General features: G+C 37.6%; 1 protein-coding gene across 1 annotated transcript; it reads left to right on the top strand.

Annotated features, from left to right (window-relative positions):
* Positions 1–2418: 2418 nt before the first annotated feature.
* Positions 2419–7333, top strand: LOTGIDRAFT_109602 (hypothetical protein; the record flags this gene model as incomplete). The annotated part of the gene is made up of 12 exons (XM_009046300.1): positions 2419–2493; positions 3203–3274; positions 3517–3621; positions 3962–4021; positions 4226–4330; positions 4582–4687; positions 4893–4973; positions 5237–5442; positions 5791–5926; positions 6141–6399; positions 6695–6863; positions 7088–7333. 12 exons carry the CDS (start codon positions 2419–2421, stop codon positions 7331–7333), a joined length of 1620 nt encoding a protein of 539 aa, XP_009044548.1.
* Between the last annotated feature and the right edge of the window lie 7693 nt (positions 7334–15026).

Consider the following 15026-nt stretch of genomic DNA (forward strand, 5'->3'; position numbering starts at 1 on the left):
AACCAATGTTATGCATCTTCGCGAACCAGTCTAGATCCTACTTCTTGTCACATTGCGCTACTGTGGTTTTCTATCCCATTATCATTCTGAAGCTGAATCTGTTGTAAAGCGCTAGCGGAACTTTCATTGTAGGCCTTTTGTGGTTCTATATTACACGCGTTGATTGGCTAACGATAACGTCATAAGAGCGCGATTGTGTGTGATAGAAAACTAGATTACAATTGAGACGAAAACTATCTGACAGATTGAACTCATGCTTCAATTAGATTGATAGTTCAACTACAGTCGTCTGCCCAGACTGCACTCAGTTTAGACTCTTAAATTTCAGCTTCGAAGAGTCACGTGGGCGACCAGACATTCTGATGCAAGGGAGATAAGCGATGATGAAGACGTCGAGCCTGATACCGTGGGAGAAACTCTGAATTCCACAAATTTGAAAATGGAGGGTGGGAATGACGTACCTTCAGGTGAGATCAGGAGAAATTTTCAGTTGACAAGATGAAAATGGCTGAGGTCGGGCCTTTTCCAAGTTTCAGAACTACGAGGGTTAAACAATTTAAAACTTCCAAAATTATGAAAGTCGATTGAAAAGTGGTCATTTTGAGATATCTTAGGTATGAAGACACCCTACATTGTAAAACTTTGAAACGCCCACTTACGCCAGTATACTTCATGTGTCGTTTCTTCGTATAATTTATCAAGCACTCTACTCCTTACCTTTTCAGTGACGCTTAAAAAGAGAGTGTACAATATTTTATACTGCTACTCCAGTTTTAAATCCAAACCGAAAACAAAGGCCATGGAGGAAGCCGAATTGAAGAAATTTGTCGGTGTGCAGGAAGCATCGTGGGTGCGATGGGTGTTGAATGTTAACGCCCTGCTGGTGATGGCGGGTGCTGTAGCCCTCTTTATATATTTCGGATAATGGGATGAAGTGATGATTTGGATAATGGGATGGTTTGGATAATGGGATAATGAAATGATCGGTTGATTTGGATAATGAGGTTTGAATAATGGGATGATTTGGATAATGGGATGGTTTGGATAATGCTATGTTTCGGACTATGGGATAATGGGAGGTTTAGGATAACAGGATGATTTGGATAATGGGTGAAAATTGTTTGAGTAATGATGCGCAAGTGTCTTAGTTGAGAGTACGATATGGGATAATCAATTCAGTAAAACTAAAATAAAGGAACTCCGACCCTGAGTCCGGACCCGTACCTCGTGCGTGTTGTCACTACTAATAATATCCGTACATGCAAGACAATCCCGTCAATCAAACATCCCTTCCAAAGTATGTCAAAACCGAGAGTAAAAGTTGTATAGTAGTGGACACTTCCAACGAGAAGTACCATCAGGTGTTTCTAAACGAATAAGCATGGTCTGCTTCGAACCATAATAGTCAGAATCATGAAATACAACCAGATCAATATAGTCATCCAAATATTTACTATATAACTTGAAAATGCTTTTACAGCTATCTTAATCACTTTTCAGGATTAAGATCTGTCGGCCTGTTCTCCTACAATTCATATAAAAACACACTTCACTTGTTTAATTTGTTGATATTATTAACCCGTTTGGCGTGCTGTCATTACCCAAATATGATGTAATTAAACATAATTGCCGCCATTATTATTTTATCAAAGCATGATCTGCTTCGAGCGCGACGCAGATGGTGAAAATCACGAGATAACCAGATAACCAATTCTGTTTTGCCTCTGACAATTATGTCTGAAACACATGACGGAAGCATGCAATCAGCTATCAGCCAATAAGCTAAAATTAACCAGCTGTCCTGATGAGGATTATGTAGGCTTTGGCACCATGAGATGAACTCTAGTAAACAGACAACGCAGAACAGCGATTGTTTAACACGGTGGGGATTTTAATTTCATTACCCCAGAAGAGCGGTGAACCGAAAGACGCAAAAGTCCAATTAATTTCATCAGGGCATCTGGCATTGAAGCGAGGAACCATAACTCCTACTAAAACAATTAGTAGATCGTATAGTTAAGAATCAATAATCGTTATCCTTCATGCCTCGTTGTTTATAAAATTTATTCATTTTGAAAATCAATTTTGTTTTCGAATAATTTTTTGAAATACGTCTTTTTTTTCGCGGCGTATTTTATTCACGGTACAGTCGAGTTTATTGTGTAATTTGTCGAAACGTGATCGGACATAGTCGTGTAAATAACTGAAACCTTGAAGAAGTTGAATGAACCGATCCATTGATTGTTTTCAACGTACAAAATATAGGTATGTAATTCGTCGAAACGTTGTTAGAAATCCGAAATTGTGACGAATATTGAATGTATATTTATGTATTTAACCGCAATGAAATTCTTGACATTTTGTTTGAATTATTTATTTAATATTATCTAGTAACTGAGTTGAAGTTAAACCGCTGTGATGGGGGAACTCGGCTGGGCCGATGTAGGTATTGTTATTGGGTATTTTACATTGCTGTCTGTTTTGGCATTTTGGGTAAGTAAATTCAATAACCCGACCCCCCTCCCCTCCCCTTTCTCTTCTCTTGTAAAATAATTTTCAAGAGATAAGTCAAACGACCAGGTGGTAGAAAGGCTCTTTTTCAAACTTAGTTGTTGTTCTTGTAAAATCATCGTCAAGAGGCTTGATCAAGCTGGTAGACAGGATCCTTGAAAACCTTCGTGCTATCCGAGGACCATGTGGTGTATAGGATACGAGAACCTTCGTGCTATCCGAGGACCATGTGGTGGATAGGATCCTTGAGAACCTAAGTTATCCAAGAAAAATAATTACCAAGGAAATAACTAAGGATCAGTTGGTAGATAGGATCGCCAAGATCCCCAGCTGTTTATCGAACTTCTATTTTTTTTTTTTAAAATATAAGTCGACGAGAGTTGTTCACCAAGCTGGTAGCCTATATAGATAGATTGATAGATTGCCGAACATCAGATGCTTTATAAATATTGTTATTGATACACATCTACATTGTTAAATTAACATGAAAATAAATTAATGGAAACTTACATACCCAGAGTCCGACTTTTAATTAAAACCACCCTACAAACCGCCACAGTGTGCTACAGTCTACAAACGTTAGAGATCCCTCGACAATTGGACATCGAAAAAGAGAAGGATGTCGTTATCATAGAACAATATCTCTCGCTGTATTTATAATTCAAACTTAGTTTTGGCTTCATATTTTCAGGCGTCATGTCGAGGCAAGGCAAACGGAGTAAAAGACTATTTTTTGGCGGGAAGAAATATGCTTTGGGTGCAGGTGAGTTTATGACGTCATAAAATTGTATGATTTAGAAAGCTGCTTAGCGATGAGGCAGGGCAGAACACCCCCTTCTCTCGAATGAGTCTGTTTTGAGCAGCAAGAGCTAAATTGCTGCCAAAACGGTCAAATTTCGGGGAAATCTTAGGCCATTTTGGCTTAGCATTTTAATGGAAATACAACCCCGTTTTCCGAACCGGTTGAGGAATTTGATGATTCGACGGTGAATTTGTTTTCTTCAGATTGGGGCTTCTCTGTTCGCCACTAATTTTGGTTTGAATTTTTTCATTGGAATGTCGGGGTCGGCTGCAGCTAGTGGACTCGGTGTTACAGTTTACGAATGGCACGTAGGTATATTTATAAAATATCAATCGTTGGTGGGTTGCCCACCTTTCTCAAGCACTGGCAGGCATTAGAATTTTTCTTGAGAAGGATTTTAGCCCACGGCACCTAATCGCCTAACAGACGACAATCCAACTGATAGGATTATCTTCGAAATATAGAATGCGCCATCAATTCTAATTTCGAAATTTCCTTGATAAGAACTCTCTCAAACACTTCAACCAATCGCTCTTCCACAGAGCTGCTGCATTTTAAATTTCATCCTCGACAGTTGTCCCCCATTGACTCACTCAATTTTCGCCCCAGATGAAAGTGCAATTGACATGGCTTTGTTTTTCTTTACAGGCAATATTTATTTTGATTTTATTAGGGTGGTTTTTCGTTCCTGTTTATGTGTCGTCAGGGGTGAGTAGCCATTGTTTCCTCTCCCCTTGGATCTTCGTACTTTTACAGACTGGTTTTTGCATCAGAATTTTTTTTATCCAACTGATATAACGTATTATAGACATGACTTTGAATAGTGAAATCGGTCATTATAGTTGCCGTGTCGGACATGTCTGGCAAAAAGATTTATATCTACAGCGCTGTAATATAGAAATGTAATTGTAGGCCTATACGATGCCCCAGTATTTAAAGAAGAGGTTTGGTGGCAAAAGATTGCGGACCTACTTATCCTTGCTGTCAATATTTCTGTTGGTGGTCCAAAGGATATCGGTAAGATTTTAATTGTAATATTGTTCGTTCTAAATATCTATTAGGTCCAAACTTAATTCAAGTAGGTAAACTTCTATTCAGTAACTTTGTGTCAAGGGCAATAACTCGAGAGTGCGATGTTTGTACAACAAGGTATGGACTATATGTCAAGGGCAATAGCTCACCCGCTATTATTTCACGCTGTATGTATCCAAGCTCTATGTCAAGGGCAATAACTCGTCCAATATTAATTTAATCATTCTGTGTTCCAGGTAAATATGTATTCGGGAGCGCTGTTTGTACAACAAGCCATGGGCTGGAATATGTATATCTCCATTATCAGCGTCACAGCTTTCACGACACTCTTTACTATATTAGGTAAGACTTGGGGACCCAGGAGCTTCGTCCATTACCTTGACATCAATATGAACTTGTATCACTAAAGTTTGTTCATTGATTGGATTGTACGCTTGTGAATACAGCCAATCAGAGGACTCGGCAGAAAAAACATAGACATAGCTACGTGCCTGTCAGGGACGAGCTAGTACAGAGGATCATGATGTTTCTTTTTTTCTATTTACAGGTGGTCTGTCGGCTATCGTTTGGGCACACTGTTTTCAAATTGTCGCCATTTTGATTTGTTCCACCTACCTCACAGTGTTGGGTGAGTGAATTATTTTTTAATATTTGCACGTCCTCAAAGCAAGAAAAATTTAGACAATAAACCAAGGTCACGCCGATAAGATTATTGGCCAAGGGAGCACAAACTCGACAAAGCAGGTTGCAGAACCAATGGTGTTTTCTACGGCTTTCTTATCATTGGGCTTTTATATACCCGGTGGATCCCCCCCTCCCCCTTCCTCTTCTAGACCCACACCTAAAAAACCACTATGCATGGTCTCACCTATCAAACCTTTGATGTTTCAGCATTCATTAGAGTAGGTGGTATGGAGGCCTTGTTTGAAAAATATATGATGTCTGCTGCTAATATGACGTCATGTGATCCTAGAATGGGATTGCCCCGCGAGGATTCCCTTCACATATTTCGCGACCCAGTGACGTCAGACGTACCATGGACAGGAGCTGTGTTTGGGTTAACTCCAATGGCGATTTTAGCCTTCTGTACAGATCAAGTAGGTTTTTGTTTTCTTTAGTTCTACTTATTTTGAAAAGGGATACAGATGGCTCAAAATGAGCTTTAACAGTTGAGAAGACGATTGGCCTATCTCTTCCAAGTTCGGAGAGCAAGATTGTCTGAGATTTTCTACTTCTAGTAATCTTTGATTAGATCTCGGACCCGGTTTCACAAAAACCAAAGATAATCCCCAAATTGTAAGACATACAGTAATCTTATAAGATTAAATTTTAAATCGAGTTCAGTGATTGACCAATCAAATTGCTGGAACAATAAAATCATCGTAAGTTTTATTAGAAAAAAATAGAACGATATTGGCATTACACAGATTCCATGTCACTTTCAGGTGATGGTTCAAAGAGTTCTGGCAGCTAAAACCCATTCCCATGCTAAAGGTGGTGTTATTTTTGCTGCGTGGTTAAAAATTACTCCATTTTTCTTGGTGATTCTTCCTGGTATGATAGGACGAGTTCTCTTTCCTGGTGAGTAGTCCATCTTGAAGTCGTCATCTTCTTCATTATCATTATCATCATTTGCAAAAGAGGCAAAATCATTAGATGCAACAGAAGTTATAGCAAGAAACATCATTGCCAACGCCATCGCCAACATCTTCATCATCATTGGTAAGCGTTTGGTTCCTCACTGAACCTCCCCCTTCCTAGATATTTAATGCGATCGACCTGGTCTTTATTCCAGATGAAATCGGATGCGTGGAACCGGAACTGTGTATGGAGGTTTGTGAGAATCCACATGGATGTTCTAACTTGGTGTATCCCAAATTGATCGTGGAACTTTTGCCGAACTTTGTGCGAGGTTTAATGACGGCTGGTATGCTCTCAGCTCTAATGGGAACCTTAACTTCGATCTTTAACAGTGCCAGTAGCATGTTCACTTTAGATCTGTGGCCACGATGCAGACCTAAAGCTTCAGAGAGGGAGCTCATGGTTGTTAGCAAGTAAGTCAACGGAAATTTTGTCTGCCATTTTTAGCGTGATAGCATTTTAACTGGAAGGCAAATTCCGCTTGAAATCTTTGCATTTTAAGGCTTCATTTTGTTGGTTGTTTTAGGACTTTAGTCGCTGCATATAAATCAGATGACCACATTACCTTAATTGTCCCAGTTGTAAATGATAACCGATAATCCAGGACGGAGCAATACCTTGGCAAGATGTTTGGTCAAAGACTTCTTTTTTGATTCTTGAGATCTCCTTGTTAAATACAATGGTTATTTTTCTATTCTTGCCTTTCAGGGTGTTTATCGTAGGCTTGATGTGTACCAGTTTGCTTTGGATGCCAATTTTAGAGAATAATCAAGGGGGACAACTGTGGAATTATATACAAGCAATGGCCGCCTACATTGCACCACCATTTCCGGTTGTATTTTTACTGGGTGTTGCTTGGCAACGAACTACTGAGCAGGTAGTAAATCTGAATAATTTTGTAAAAGATGTTTATGCTTAGGCTGACTTAGAAACTTGCTGGCTTGCAAGGATACACGACATGCTCAACATATAAGTTCAACTTGAGAACTCTTTCAGAGAGTCGACATAGTAGGCCTAACAATGTTATTGGGTAATGGGTATATTAGCGTTTCTTAGAAAACAAACAATGTTCAATGCTTTTAACAAATTTTTTATCCGTAGGGGGCGTTCTGGAGTTTGATATCTGGGCTCTTGGTCGGACTAACACGGTTGGTACTGGATATTTCATACCAGAAACCTGCCTGTGGTGAGACAGATACCAGACCAACACTTCTGTCTAGCGTCCATTTTCTTCATTTTGCCGCCATTATTACAGTTATATCGTTTGTTGTTTGTGTGGTCGTTAGTTTATGTACACAGCCACGTTCTGAAGTTCAGGTGAGTTGTCTGTCCTTGCTGACTGATTGACAAAATTTTGTAGAAAATGGCTGCCTCTGATTTGTGCGCCAAAATTTGATTTGCAACAGAAAGTGTTAATAAAGTCCAGCTTAATGAATTTAATTGTTGTAACTGAAGTAAATTCGACATTTCTTTGCCCAATTTAAGTGTCATCTTTTAAAATTTTTTTTTTTTACATATTACATAGCTTCGGAGAGTCACGTGGGCAACGAGAAAATCTGCGCCAAGGGAGGTAAGCGATGATGAAAATGAAGACTACGACCACAACGAAGATATTCTTTATGCTAAACTAAAGGAAGACGTCAAGAACAAAGCCGAAGGTTCGTTACTAAGGAGTATTTTCACTATATTTTGCTCTTCACGTTAAAAAGCCTCAATCGACTCATTCCACTGCCTGGGCAAAATTTACCTCATTGGAAACTGATTGGCGTTGTATTTCATCATAAGCAAAGAACTGGAAAATTAACTAGTGGCTTCCTCCGACCCTAATCTTACTGTAACCTTATATCATGGTTTTTCAGAGACCCACAGTTCGTGCCCATGTGTATGTCCCAGTGTATGTCTCAGCTCATCGTCCCACAGCCTTGACCCCGAAGAGGAACTCGTGGGTGACGAAGATACCTTTTCTAAATTCTATAAAACCGACAAGAATAAATGGATGCAATGGTTTCTGGACGGGAATGCGGTATTTGTCATGGCAGTAACGGTCGCTTTGTTTGCATACTATGCTTAAAAACTGAAACTGAATATTTGGTTATGATATAGATAAGCTTACTCTTTTCGAAACACCTGATGGTATTTCAATTCAGTCATTTTTAGTTTGAAAATGGTTCCGGTAACAGTGTTATCGATGATAAATCCCCTTTCTCCCATAAGAAATATAAAAATGCCCATCTAATAAAACACGTTCAGAGATGTCCATTGCATGTGCGTTGACGTTTTGTTGAAATCAATTGAAAGAGATCCTGTTGTCCTTTTAAGACGCTTCTCTGTCCAATTGACAACCTTTGCCTTTGTCATCGTTTGACGTCATTATCGCAAGTACCATTTAACCTAAATCGTACAAATCAAGGCTATAGGTGTCTACTCTTTCAAATTTCATTGACATGAAATCGATTTTGTTTTTTGAATACGATGTCAATTACCACCATTTACCCCAAAACATAGTGGACTCTACTAAATGAAAACACCCCGGATGTGCATTTCAACCTTTGACCTACTTAAATTCACGTGAGCGTATTTTGTTTTGATACAAACATGAAGCGTTGTGGTTTTATTGAACGAGTCGTGCGTGTTTTATCTGTAAGCAACTGAAAGGAAGAAGAAACAATGCATGAAAAATGCTTATCAACTGAAGTCAACTCGGCGCAGGACGGTTGAAGTTGGGTAAGTCATTCAAAATTTAATCTTTTGAACTCTACCGTTCTGTACAATTTACAAATCGCTGCAATCCAAGGATAGTGGCTATTGTAGTCAAGGTATAAGTACGAAGTTTGTAATAGTTTGACACTGTGAAGATGAGTCCGCTTGTGCTATTCTGTGCACATTAAAGGACCTTTCGACAATTAGTCGAACTTGATTTTAGTTGAATAAAAATAAACCAGCTGGTCCGAGTTTCTGTAAGGCGAACATTTGTCTCATCATATCGTTTCCGGAAAACAATCTACAACCAAAAAAAAAAAAACATTAATAGATGAAAAAAAAATGATATGGATTTTATGTCCTACTTTGAGAATCAAGAGTCATTTGCCATGTCCCCTCCCCCTTCCCTTACTGACTAGTGGATATATCGTGTTGCAGTTTAACTATGTGAACTCTCTGAAAGATATGCCCAGTTGACGGGAGTTGCAGATGGGCGTCGAATAAGATATACTTACAAGAAATAGTTAGCAAGATTGTTGTTGGACTCTGAAAAATAGATACAATAGTTTATTGTTAAATCAATTTTTTCTCTTAATTTGATTTCCTTCACCAAGACTAATTCAGAAATTTAAAAAAAAAATGCCAAAATCAAATTTATTTTTTCAAACTTTCTGAGAGGAGATTCCATCGAGGCTACTGAATATCGTTAACATGCATAGCCAACTTGTTCACAATCTTTCCGTCGAGGGTTCTGATTAGTTGTATTCGATAGCGTACAACCCAATCAAATCGCTTCATTTACAAACTTCCATGATAGAAGAGGGTTGGCTATTGCTGTTAATGAATAAGATAAAGACCGTAATAACTTGATATTGTGAAGATGATATCGCCCAGCCTGAGATACTTTGACTATATTAATCCGATAAATCTGGCCCTACCCAGTTCCTCTGGCGTGAAATTCTGGGTAAAAGAACTGGGTAGGTCTACATTTGTCGGACAGTGAGTATAAAAGGGTACTTACGGTTTGGTTGGCCTGTGGCACCTGGGTTTGTTCCTTGGTTACCTGAGTTCAGCCAAAATGCCTGTGATACTGTCACGAGAGCGAAGACCAGTACCTTTAAAATAAAAATAATTCAATACATAAATGAAGGAATAGAACTCAGCTTGAAAGTGTCATGTCGTTCGAGTAGTTTTATTAAAATAAGACCAAACTTTCGTTCTGTTTTCTACTAGCTTTTATTTTTGATATAACCACTTCAGTTAGGGTCTAAAGACGGCCCTCTTGAGAATTTGTCTGTTTGATGACACCACCAGCCAATCAAATTCCTACCTTTTCCAACGCTGGTATTTTGTGACTCAAATAAAAAGACACCGACAATTCGCTAGTAGAAAACGGAATGACAGTTTGGTCTAATTTTAACAAGATTGGTCGTTCGGGTGGGCTCAGAGTCAAAGCCCCAATATTCGGCAATTTTCGGCGGCTTCCGTAATGCTGTATCTGAACCAACCGATCTTTCACGGTGAACCGGTTTAGGTGCTGAGTGCTACAGGCTTTTTACCTTAAAGATCCCCGACAGTTTGCAATTAGAGTAGATAAGTCCTATAATGGCAATACTGGCACACTGCGTGACGTTTTCCGTTTTATAGACCAAATTTGGAGCAGAATGAAAGGCGTAAAACTCCGTTTCATCTTCATTTCAAGCTATATATCTTACTATTTACTGTAATGATGTTTATGAGATTATAAAATTGGTTTTAAAAGATGTTTGGTTGTAAAATTTTACTTCAAATCAAAGTTTGACTGACAGCCGACAGTTAGCTCATTAATATTCATAAAGTATGTTCATGAATATTCATAATTGCTGCTCATTAGTATTCAAAATGGCTGTCAAAATTATAATGACACATATTATGATTTGAAGATTCTAGTTGTTGATTTATGTGTTAATAAAAACGGAGGCGTTTTTAAAAATATATTACGCTGTAAATCAGAAAATTTTCAAGAAATTTCCACGGTCTTGGCAGTTCGCTTTCTATCAAGAAATGGGAGTTTTACGCTCTCCCGCCAAGCATTCAACTTATCAAATGAAATGGAATTTAACGTCAGGTTCTTTGCAAATTGATAGAATTAACGTAAGGGAAGGTAGTATGGGTCCATCTTTTTACTCGACAGGAACATAAGGCTTCAATTATATTTCAAATTCCCTTATTGAACACTACATAGCGTTGTCCGTCCTCTTAGCGAAATCCATAGGACGTAAAACTCTATTTCATTTCATATTTTCTATTGAGAATCATTCCAAGTTTGAGCAGAAATTAAGTTTTAGCCCATTGTACACATTAAGCCTATGAATCATGATAACTTTGATTTCATACGGCGAAAAGATGCAGAACAGTACGATGATGTAAAATTCCATTAATTTCATTAGTACGGTAAAGTGAATAACAAAAGAGCGTAAAACTCAATTCTCGTCTTTATGATGCTGATTTTAAAAACACTGGCATAATCCAAACTAAGCAATCATCTTTATGAGTAAATAAATTTAACAGTAAGGCCATCCTAGAGGATGTAAACGCGTTCATATTAAACTCTGTTAGTTCTTTATACAGGCATGTATTTCCAGTAAATTTAGAAGCAGTTTGATTTATATTTAATAGAAAGGGATTATAAAGTTGGATATTAACAAGTATATGATAAAAAAAACGTTCTTGTTTGTTAGGGGTCAGTACGTGCTGATAAAAAAAAGAATTAAAAAAATATAATTAGATTTAAGAAAAATATTTAAAACAAAAAATCAACGAAAAAAAACTTACTATTGCGGTGAATCGTTGCATTTTGGTTTTGTGTAAAGTTGAGTGTTCCAAATACAAATGAAAAAAGTAAATAAATTAAGTGTTCTATGAGGAATTGGTTCGGGCATTTCTTTTATACTAGTACCTGACAAGAAAACCCCTCCCCCCGTCAACTCGGACTCTACCTGGTTGTTTTGGGTGATTGATGTCTCACTGAACAGTTTCTATGTCACTCACAGTCGAGTAGTTTAATTTGCCCTCTGCCTTTGACTTTTGGTATCGGTACAAAGTTGAACCATTATGGAATTCATCAAGTCATATCCGGATATTCTACAATGCCCCTGTGCCCCACACGGTACCACGATAGAGTCGAGGGGTATATTTGTCCCTACTCCGCATTTCTCCGCAAGTAAATCTAAAGTTTTGTATCGATACCGAAAGTTTTTCCAAATTTCAAATTTCGCTTTTGTCATTGTCAAATTCTTAAAAATAGCGACCCAAAGATGGTTTGAAGCAACTGCCATTAAATGTGACGATACCACTTCCGTATATCACTTCCGAGCAACTAGTAGGATCAGATTTGTCGGAATATATATGAATAAGAGTATAACGGTGGCGGACGAAGGGCAGTTTCCACCCACCGTCAATATAACTGAAAATAGGAATGTAAGAACATTGTGTTACTATGTTAAGGAATTCGTGAGAGAAATTTCTCCGTGTTTCAATTTTCAGGTCGTGATTTGTAACGATGAGGGAGGGGGTAATTCTAAAAATGATATTACTCATGAAAAATGTCACTCGAGGGACTCTTATATCCAGGTTCTAAATATGAAATGAAATGCACCATTTACACCCCTACCATGTTCGTGTCATAGCTGCCAAGTCGTAGGCCGGTTTTAGTTGGGTATAGATGTCTAAAATTAAGACCTACATAAAACCTTATTTTTATTAATTTTTAATGTTGTATTGTTGTAAATTTCTGGACAAAATTGAAGTCTGATTAAAATTAGATCAAACTTTCGTCCAGATATTATATTTTATATGCGTAAAAAGTCTGTACCTAAAAGAGCGTACTGTGCTTAGAATATTTGTGCCTAGATGACATGTCTAACTGACAGAGTGCCTAAATGACCTGTTGTCTTACAGACCTGAGCTTAAAATATATATGCCTTACTGATCAAGTGCCTAAATAACCTATGCCTTACTGATCAAGTGCCTAAATAACCTATGCCTTACTGATCGAGTGCCTAGAGTACTACTTCAAACTGATTTGTGCTTACAATATTTGTACAGAAATGATTGACAGGGATTTGTTTTGCAGGGTATAAGTAATATTTATATTGAATGTTTTTCGAGGTGTATGGGTTGATAAACCTACTCTTTTTAGAGTCGAGCTCTGGGAGGTATTGAGGTGCGAATAGACGAGGTACGGTGTCCGGTGCGGGGAAGGTGCGGGATTATCGATACAGTAGAAAATGGAAGAAACCTCGTGTGTTCACCTCTTTTATATTCGTTTGTATGTATATTCCGCATCGTACATCGGATCGGACTCCGTATCTCGCCTATGCGCGGCTTTAGTCAGCTTTTCATCATGTGACTTTGAATAACCCCAAGATAAGATTTATGAGAAGCGATACCGAAACAGATTCTAATTACTTAAATAACTTAATCCCTTTCAGTGTAAAAGTCGCGGTAAAGATACCAAAAACAATTCAGATGTTTTTAAAACTGGAGAAATTTACGAGGACTGGTGACATACTGTGAAAGTTTACGATCCGTCAACCTATTTAGTAACGTTTTTAATGATTTATTCATCGATGATATCATCGTCAGCATTTAAATTTTGTGCTTCAAATGTACTTATATAATGATAATTAACTGCTTAGTTTCTCGCGTTACTTGTATAACTGGGAAGACTCGAAGTCCGTTCGGCATGGTGCATGCAAAGAGCAGGCCCCCAACAGTATAAGTACATCCCATGTATTTAGACTGCTGGTAGATGACTTGTTAAAATGCTTTAAAATTTTGAAAATTTAATTTCGCTGATATAGAATTTTTTTAGTGCAAATACATAAAATAACGTCTCGCTTTAATGCATCGTTTACGACATATTTATTACCTGTTTGGATTTGTTTTGCTTTTTAGTGCAAATAATATGCAAAAATATCGTATATCAATTTATTATAAAAGATGAAAGACTAATCTTGAGCCAGTTCTTTTTTTGGACCAACCACTAGCCGTACCCAAAAAGATCTCCACTGGAAGATAGTAAACTATTCTTGACTAGGCGGTGGGGTGTTTTAGGGTAAGCCTCAGACCAGAACCCAAAGGAACTGACTGTGCAGAAAATTTGAGCGTAACACTGTCATTTTTTTTTAGAGAATTAGTATACAACAGACCATGGGAACATTTTATGTTACCATTTCTACGATAATGATGGTCTTTATAGGTTAAAAGTTGTTGCCCTTGTTGGGACCTGATTACGTATCGCATTGTTCATACAAAAACAACGTGATCGATCAAAATGAATATATGAATTTGTAAAGAAAAAAAAAAACGTTTGTCGATCAGTGATGACATAATGACTTGATTGAAACGTGATCGATCAAAACATAGAAAAATGAGTAAAAAGTTTTATTTGAAAAAAGCAATGTACGCCAATCATTGCCAATATGATGATATTAATATGTTTGTAGCTTGTGATTTAAATATGTCAGTTTTTGACAGAAATATATGACAGAAGTATGTCAGTATGATATGCCATCTTACAAATCCCACCAAATCGACATTTTTACTAGGATTTCGTGATCTGTGTTCATGATTTCTAAAAGATATTTCCCACAAGTGAGGTAATCCTCCCTTAGTTTCTGAATATCAATACGCAGTTCATCAGCACTATCAGGGCGATTGATATTTTGGATTGGAGGGGTATGGTCGGATGGGGGGGTGGGAGGATCTTAACTTAATATTATTATTATATTGTAATATATATCATATTTCTGACAATTTTCACCCGTTTGGTTTTTTGTTAGGGAAGTTCAAGTGGCGTTAAAATTGACGAGGATGTTATTTGGTGTATTTGTAAATTGGTTAATTCATTGAAAAGGAACACGACCGAAAACTGACACAAAACGAACGTATCAATTTATTACGTCCTTTAATTGACGAGATAACTTTCTCGTTCTCATATTGAATAGATAACGTTAGGTAAATTCGTCTTATTAGTGAGATAACGTCGTCATATTTGTGAGATAACGTCATCATATTAGTGATATTCGTCATCATAGAAGTGAAACCATTTAAGTGACGTTAGTCAGAGTTAGGTCATCATATTGGCAGGTTTACGTCATCATATTTTAGTGATGTCAACGTCATATTTTTGTAATGACGTCATCGGATAACGTCATCGGATGTTGAGAATGAGTCACCTGAAAACTTCTAAATATTAGTGACAAACAGACAATTATATGACAACTTTATAGGTGGGAAATGCCGTCCAGCCAGGTGTGCGTTCTGAGTTTTCGGGTTTCTGATAATGTTATATATA

This window comes from Lottia gigantea (assembly GCF_000327385.1).
Source record: "Lottia gigantea unplaced genomic scaffold LOTGIsca_10, whole genome shotgun sequence".
Taxonomy (NCBI): Eukaryota; Metazoa; Mollusca; class Gastropoda; family Lottiidae; genus Lottia; species Lottia gigantea.